This window comes from Anomalospiza imberbis, chromosome 17 (genome assembly GCF_031753505.1).
Source record: "Anomalospiza imberbis isolate Cuckoo-Finch-1a 21T00152 chromosome 17, ASM3175350v1, whole genome shotgun sequence".
NCBI lineage: Eukaryota > Metazoa > Chordata > Aves > Passeriformes > Viduidae > Anomalospiza > Anomalospiza imberbis.
This window is the reverse complement of record NC_089697.1, coordinates 5,792,546-5,800,461: the sequence shown is the minus strand read 5'-3', so window position 1 is coordinate 5,800,461 and position 7,916 is coordinate 5,792,546. Positions and strand designations below refer to the sequence as shown.

Below are 7,916 nucleotides of genomic sequence, written 5' to 3'. Positions count from 1 at the left end.
CTAGCAGCAGTTCTCATCATGCCTGAATGATACAGGCAGTCTGTGCACTAGGATCCATCCCTTGTCCAGCACAGGAGCAGTAGTCCTGGCCCCAGAACACATCCTGCAGGCAAGGGGCAGGGGTGCAGGAGAGGAGCCAGGGAGAACTGCAGGAAATCCTGCATGCTTATGCTCAAGCCTCTGCTTTCAGCTCTGGGCTCACAAATTGTCCTCTCATATCTTGTGATAAGATCTGGGGAATAGGAATATGGGAAAGTAGCTCTGTCTAGTGTAGATCTTGAGGTGCTTAGGTTTGTCTTTCCTAAGAGCCAGTCTCAGATCCTCAGACGGGAGAAAAGCTTGCAGAGGGCAGACTGAGAAAGCATTGGGAGGCAATGTCTGAGCACCTGCTTTTCATCCCCAAACTTGGATTCCTAATTCTCACAATTGATTAAGATGACCATAATACTTCAGGTGCTGAATTTGCATTTACAGGGCTTGAAATCAGCAGGGTCAGGCTGCAGCCCTCTCTGCATCAGGTACCCAAGATAATGCAACACGATGTGCATCCAACCACCCACCCCAGCAGCCTCCCCAGGTGGCCACAGTCCCCCTCAGGATGGGGATGATGTGGCAGCACCACCACCACAGCAAATCCATTTCCAGCTTCTTTGGGTGGCCCCTCTTGCACAGCTTGTCATGCGCTGGGTGCAGCATTAAATATAGGGGTGGATGCCCTGTTGCTGCCTGGTCACAGCATTGTCCCACGGCAGCAGCAGGGACAGTCCTGCCAGTCCCTTCAAATCCCACAAGGAAGACCCCAGCTCTGCCTGGGCAGACTTTGATCAGTAGGATAGGGCATGAAGCTTCCCTCCCAGGCTAGTGGAAGGGAGCTGGATCACCCCACCAGCCTGGTTCCCCAGCCTCTCTCCCCTGCTCGCCAGGGACAGCACAGCATCCCTTCCCTTCACTCTTTGTCCTGGTAGACAGCATATTCTCACCTTGAGAAGAGTGGAAATGGCAGCTGGAATGTGGGCTGGAAAAAAAAAAAAAAAAAAAGAAAGGAAAAAAAAGAAAATCTTGAGGCTTGTCCAAACCTACTCATGTTTATATTGGAGCCTGTGAGTGACATCAGAGCAGGGAGAGTATAAACACCAGCAGGACCTACTCTGGGCTTTAAAACCTGCGAACACTGCCTCCAAACTGCCTGGGGGGTGATGTGCTGAAGTGGCACAGGGGAGAGCAGCATGAGGCTCCAGCTGGAGAAGCAGCTCCTCTTCCTCTCCCTCCTCTGCATTCTCTCCAAGGTAAGGGAGATGGGGCACTGGGGCAGCTTTAGCTGCTTCTGGCAGAGTGCGGTGCAGGAGGGACTGGGGTGTCACCACGAGCCCGGGGGCTCTCGCCGGCCGGCAGCCAGGCTGTGTTGATGCAGGGGCAGAGCTGTGCTCGGAGAGGTGTTTGAGATGAAGCGGCAGGGTCCGAGCGTTGCTGGGCCCGAGGCTCGCTCTACGAGTCCCGGGAGCGCACAGGAGTGCCAGCGATGCGCTGTTCGCTCGCCGTCGCTGCCGCTCTCCGGGCTGGGCTGCGCTCGGTCCCCGCGAGCCAGCGAGCAGCAGCTGGGCGGTAGCGGCTCCTCCAGGCTCCTCCATCCCCGCCCAGGCTCCCGAGGCAGGGGCCAAGCCACGAGCACCAGCCCTGGCATTACTCAGCTCTCCCTGCTTCTCGGAATGCTCACGCCAAGCCAGTGCCTCCAATGGGATTTGGGTTGTTGTAGAGATTTTATTATTTCTTTTTCTCTTGGACTCTCTGTGAAAATATTTGCCTGCGCAGAGAACAGGAATGTTGAAAAATTTGGGGCATCTCAGCTCCAAGTTCTAATTGCTGCTTGAATCCCCAAGCAGGGATGTCGTGGCAACATCATGCCTATTTGACTCTTTTCCCAGAGAGTTCAGACCTCTGACAGAAGCCACATTGTCACATAAAGACAAATAAATTACAAGGAGCAGGGGGAAGTGGATTTATGGCTCGGCTAATCTTTCTAAAACATTGATTTGTAATAACAACCTCCTGAAAGATGAAAAATGCCCTTGGCTGCCTGGGTGAGCTGTAACAGCAATGATTCTTGCCCCAGGTGCTCACGAGTGCCTGGAGAATCACCAAGGACCATCGAGCTGCCAGCCCAAACCTGGCCACCACAGCCAGTCCCTTGGTCTCTGCCACATTAATAATGCTGCTCACTGGCAGAACTAGAACAAGATCCAGATTACCCAATCCATATTTCAACTCCAATTATTGGCACTGACACTCCTACAGCCCCATGAAAAGCATCTGAACTGCTGCAAATGGGGAACAGATAGAGCACCAGGAGCTACCCTCTCTGTCTGACTCATCATGTCAGTCCTGATGCCGCTGGGAGAAACTGAAAGAGAAAGAAAAATGGTGTCTAAAACCTACATGGTCTGGCTGAGCCCATCGCTCTCCTGGCAGACTCAGCAGTCACACCAGTACCTGGACCAGGGCAGGGATGGCTGTTTTGGTTGTATGTTTGCTGTGCTGCACACGCTGGCCCTGCATCCAGCAGCATGTGCATGGAGCTGAGCAGCAGGGCTGCCAGGGGGCTCACATCACTGTCAGGCCAGCACTGGCAAAGGGTTCACTTCCAAACTGCAGAGCCAACTCTCGTGGCTTCAGGCTCTATGTGCAATAGTTCTGTCACGTGTGACATGATGGGAGCTCAAGAGCTGCCTAAAAGAGCTGTTGGTGCCAGGGTGGTTGTGCACCAACAGCAGGACGAGCCAAGGGTATAAACACCCACCTGCCCAGGTGAACTTCCGTGGGCACCTTCCTGGCAGACAATTGGCTGAGCAGGCAAAGGACTGCAGTGCACAGCCCTGCCAAAGTGATTACTCAGTCTAGCCACGAGAGAAAACAGCTCCCAGTCCTTGAAAACGTGCCTATCTACGGGCTCCTTGCCCAGTGGGCCAGGCCAGGTGAGGATGCTGCAGCCAGGGACAAGCAGAGGATGCAGCTGGACCAGTGAGGAATGCAGTGAGGTCTGCCTGGCTTCAGATCCCCACTGCTGATGCAATGTCCTGTTTCTTGGCATGAATGAGAGCTCCTAAGGCTGTAAGGAGTGAGGTGCTGTGCACTCACCACGTGAATTCAGTCCCTGCAAAGCCACCTCTCCTGGGCTGGGCACAGCCTGCTGCCTTGGGGGCAGGCATGGGGGTGGGCTGCTTTACCTCCCTCCCTTCCTCTCTCCCACTGGGCTGTTTGGGGCTGCTGACCTCATTAAATAGCCACCACTGCCTGGCATGTTCACCTTGTAGCTCCATCCTCCTGTATGTTCAGAGCAGTGGCACATTAAGTCCCCATCTTTCAGAGTGCTGAGCCTCTGAGCATCCTTGATTCTCCATGGTTTTCCATAGGTGCCCTTCAAAGGGGACAGTAGCTTTCCAGGATGCTTTGAGATATTCCCATGGATTTGGAGCCTCCCTCCACCAAAGGCCTCCCTCCACCAAAAAATCTGCCCCCATGGTTGAGACGAAGTTACCTGGCCGTCCCAGTGACAAAGCAGCTGTTAGCCAAAAACCTCGTGTATGGATTCAGCTTTGCCTCCACAGGTTTGTGCCCAGCTGTGCCGGAGACCATGCTACTGCCCCTGGGTGCCACCCCGCTGCCCCCGCGGGTCCCCCCTGGTCCTGGATGGGTGTGGCTGCTGCAAGATCTGTGCTCGGCGCCTGGGAGAGCCCTGCGACTTCCTGCACGTGTGTGACCAGAGCCAGGGCCTCGTCTGTGACTACAGCTCAGCATCCGCAGGGACAGGAGGCATCTGCAACTGTAAGCACAGGGGTGCCCACTTTCCCTGGAGATACCTCCACACTCCAGTCCAGTACACGGCCCAGCTCCAGCCATGACCTCACACAGCTACAGGCATCCCGCAGCACCACCGGGGAAGTGGGTCAGACCAGGAAAGCAGCTTTCCTGAGGGTGATGCATGCAGCTTGGCCGTGGGGCGGTGCCCCATCTCCTGCCAGCTCTTGTACTGCTTTCTGACTGAGAATTCAGGGTGCTTTCAGTGAGAATGAACAGGGGGGTCCCAGGGATGCTGCAGTCACCCAGCCAAGGCTGGAGCCTGGGGGTCCTGCAGAGAAATCTCAGAGAAACTTTTCCTAGCCCGGAAATCCTGAAGGCAAGGTCAGAGCCACAGGGCAGGGGGGTTCTCACAGCTTGTGAGCTGTTGCTTTGAAAAAATGGAGAGAGGAGAAGACAGGGAAGGGGACGAGACTGAGTGATGAACATGCTGCTGCACACCCATGTCTGCCCTGCACACCACTCGGTCAATTCTGTGGTCCCCCCACTTCAATCCCTTTGTTCAGTCCCGCAGTTACCCCCAGCACTGCCCCCTGCCATCCCCATCTCTCTGTCCCTCTGTCCCTAACGGGTTCCCCGGCTGTCACTTGCAGTTGAAGACGATGAGGAGGGCTGCGAGGTGAACGGCCGGGTCTATCGAGACGGGGAGGTTTTCCAGCCCAGCTGCAAAATCCAGTGCCATTGCTTGGATGGGGGCTTCAACTGCATCCCGCTCTGCCAGGAGGATGTGCGGCTGCCCACCCCGGACTGCCCCTACCCCCGCCGCGTGGAGATGCCAGGGAAGTGCTGCCCGGAGTGGATCTGTGAAGCCCAGGACCAGCACCTCCCCCGGGATGCCAGGGCAGGTAAGAGGCAGGGCAGCTCCAGGGAGGGGGCCCACGCAAATCTCTGGGGATGGCCCCTTCACCGCAGGCTGTGAAACCTCAGCAGGAGACACCTCACACGTTTCTCTGCCACGCAGGGCTTTGCCTGCAGCACCACAGGGCAACTGCACGGCGCCTGCCTCCAACCACCCCTTCCCCCCTCTCCTTTCTTGCAGCCCCCGGGGCAGTGTCCCCAGTGCTGCGGTACCCCTGCCCGGAGTGGGGCACGGAGTGGAGCGCCTGCTCGGCCACCTGCGGGCTGGGCTTTGCCACCCGCGTGTCCAACCAGAACCGCTACTGCCGGCTGGAGACCCAGAGGCGGCTCTGCACGGCCAGACCCTGCCCGGCCCTGCCCGCAGCGTTCCCGGCGGTGAGTGAGGGCTGGGTGGAGCTGCTGCCGCTGGGCACACGTTTGACTGACAAAGGGAAGTGCCAGCAACACTTACCTGTGGGCCCCCCATCAGCCCTCCTCAGCCATGAGCTGGCCGTGTCTCAGGGACACGTGAACCATCTCCTGAGACTTTGCTTGGAAAACAGCCGATGGCAGATGCAGACCAGAAATTTGGGGTCTCTGGATGTCTGAATCCAGGAGCACTGTGGATCCCACACAGGTGAGCTCGGCCTGCCCCTATGGCCAGAGATGGATTTGCAGCTCCTGCCTGGCTCCCTGGGCACACCCGGGAGGTGCTTCTGCCACTCCTTAATTAGCCTGGCACAACCCCGGTGGGGACACAGTGCTAATCTGCCTTTCTGGTGTGCAGGTGGCATTTTCTGCCCACTTCTTTCCCCCTGCACTGCCATGCTATGTGCCCCTGCTGCCCAGCAGCACCCCTCTCCATCTCCCCACTGATCTCCATTCCGCCTTTCCAGAGGGGAAGAGGAGGTCGTTTGTAGCTGTGCCCACCCCGGATTCACCCTGGAGCCAACGCCTCATCCCGGCAAAGAGTCTGGCACAAACCCATGGCACTGTGGTTACGGTGAAGATGGAGGATGTTTCCACTGGGAAAACAGAGATGAAATGATGGACTTTGGCTGCAAAGGAGGCTGGAAACAGAGAACAAGATCCCCGTGTCACCCATCACCTGCCTCCTCTGTACACCCCACTGCCCCAGGCAGGGTTACTGGGCAGCATTCCGAGTTCCTTAGGCTGAATGAAATGGGAAATGGGGAAATCCTGCTCCAAGCATAAACCCACCCAAGAAACCAGGAATTGGTCCATTCTTGGACCAGTGGGCCTTCTGAAGAGGTGATGCTGCTTCTCCACCACATCACGCAGCTCTGCTTTGCAGGGACTTCAAGAGAGACCATCTCCAGCACCTGGAAGCCAAAATCCCTGGAGGGAGCCCTCATGCCCTGGCCCCCAAGGAGGGAGCGGGGGTCATCAAGCTGCACCCCACAAGTCACTGCCACACCAGGCTGAGCTGCTCGACCATGCAGGAGCTCAGCCAGCCCATGGTACCCACCCTGCCTTCCCGGGCATGGGCAGGGTCCTCCTGATGGCAGCTCTAAGTCACCTTCCCTTCATCCCTCCAGAATAAACACGAGCCTTCCCGCTCTGCCTGGCCTCCTCCTCTCCAAAGCGCTGGCGGTTTGGCAGGGCTTCGGCAAGCGAGGAGCTCAGACACCGGAGACTCCGCTCGCAGCACCAGACATACCGCCTGCCATCCAAGCACATTCCCCGCGAGCCGGGGCCAAGGGAAAAGCAGCAAAAAGGGAAAACAAATCGCAAAGATGAGTCGGAGCCGTCTCCCGACGGGCTGGAGCTGCTCCAGCCATGCGGGAGTCGGCGGAGGAGAGCTGCTCGGCTGCTCTGGCTGTGCTTTCTCCCAGTAAAAAGTCCTTCTGGGTGATGGAAAATGAAACCCAAATGCCCTCTAACGGCCTCGCACAAATGTGCAGAGGGAACACGCGTTCCACCACGGGAAGGGCAGCTGGAAGGAGCAGCGGTTTGGGTGACGTGTCCAGGTGAGAGATGGACTTTTTAGATGCGTATTTCTGGAACTAAAAATAAAGATGTGCTCATCCAGGTGTGGAGTTTGTCTGTGCAGGGCGAGCCCAGCCCTGCTGCTCAGGGCCAGCTCGGTGGGTGCAGGAAAGTCCTGGCACACGGTGGGGCACCTTGGAGGCACCTCAAATCAGGCTGCGTAGAGTCAGAGAAGGAAAAAGGAAAAAAAATGTGAATCAAAGCACTGAACACATTATTGCAATTTATTATATCCTGGGTTAAATCCTTCACTCTTACCCAGCCATAAGCTTTGCTGATGGCACCAGCCCTGGCCATAGCAGTACCCAGGTCTCCAGTGTTGGGAGGTGCAGGAGAGCAGGGCAGGGCATGGCACTGCCTGCACTGCTGCTGCATCTGCAGCCACATCTGCAGCCTCTTCTCAGCTCCCAAAAATCAATGCCCAAACTCCCCTGTAGCTCATCCCTCCTACTGCCAGGCCCACAATTCCTCCAGTTCCCGTGGGCTGGGATTTCCCCAGCATGGTGCAACCACCATCACCAGCTGTGCTCCTGACCAGGGCCGGTCTGGGGGTGAAGGGGCAAAAGGCTGCATGGCAGGGAGAGCTCCTCTCTCCAGCCCAAGGAAAAGCCTCCCCTGCAGCAGCAGAAATGGCAGCAGGACCAAGGCAACTTACTCACTCCCTCAGGCCCTGCAAGAACTGAAAAGAAAATGAAAGTCAAGCACGTGATTCAGACAACCTCTTGGGGTAAAAAAAAAAAAAAAAAAAAAAAAAAAAAAAAAAAAAAGAGAGAAAGAAAAAAGGAAACCTCACTGCTCTTGCAGTAAAACATTGCCTACAAAGAGAATTATTTACTGCAATCATCTGGTGCTCAGTCTGAATATAAATCATTAATTCCGTTTGATATGGGGCACATGGTGAATCTCCAGCAGGCAGCAAATCACAGAACAAACATCTTGAGTTGACTTTTTTAGTTCTCTGGTGGCCATGCCAAACAAGTGGTGACCTAAAGCTCATGTAGACTTCAAAACTACCACGTTCCTCGACTGACATGGATAAAGCACATTGTGGGTACTGAAAATCCTGGTTTTAAGCCAGTTCTTGTTCAAGCATGTTGGGACTCAGCCACCAAGGCTGGGTGAGCTGCCAGGGCTGTCACACACTCCCAGATCCTGCCTAGCCACCTCTGGGTGATGGTAAAAATCAGAAGGTCACTTTTTAGGCAGCAACCTGCAAT

At 55.9% G+C, this 7,916-nt stretch overlaps 1 protein-coding gene across 1 annotated transcript; it reads left to right on the top strand.

Moving 5' to 3' along the window:
* The first annotated feature begins 891 nt into the window (after positions 1–891).
* On the top strand, positions 892–5,921 carry CCN5 (cellular communication network factor 5). The gene is made up of 5 exons (XM_068207570.1): positions 892–1,286; positions 3,603–3,819; positions 4,446–4,697; positions 4,892–5,085; positions 5,586–5,921. The coding sequence occupies exons 1-5, from the start codon at positions 1,227–1,229 to the stop codon at positions 5,607–5,609; spliced, it is 747 nt and encodes a 248-aa protein (XP_068063671.1). The 5' UTR covers positions 892–1,226; the 3' UTR covers positions 5,610–5,921.
* Positions 5,922–7,916: the final 1,995 nt, after the last annotated feature.

What these genes read in the sequence shown, in the direction of transcription:
- CCN5 (XM_068207570.1), top strand. Translation starts at nt 1,227, where the DNA reads ATGAGGCTCCAGCTGGAGAAGCAGCTCCTCTTCCTCTCCCTCCTCTGC. An exon ending in TCCTCTGCATTCTCTCCAAG is followed by an intron (nt 1,287 to 3,602) that starts GTAAGGGAGATG and finishes TTGCCTCCACAG; the next exon opens with GTTTGTGCCCAGCTGTGCCG. An exon ending in GACAGGAGGCATCTGCAACT is followed by an intron (nt 3,820 to 4,445) that starts GTAAGCACAGGG and finishes TGTCACTTGCAG; the next exon opens with TTGAAGACGATGAGGAGGGC.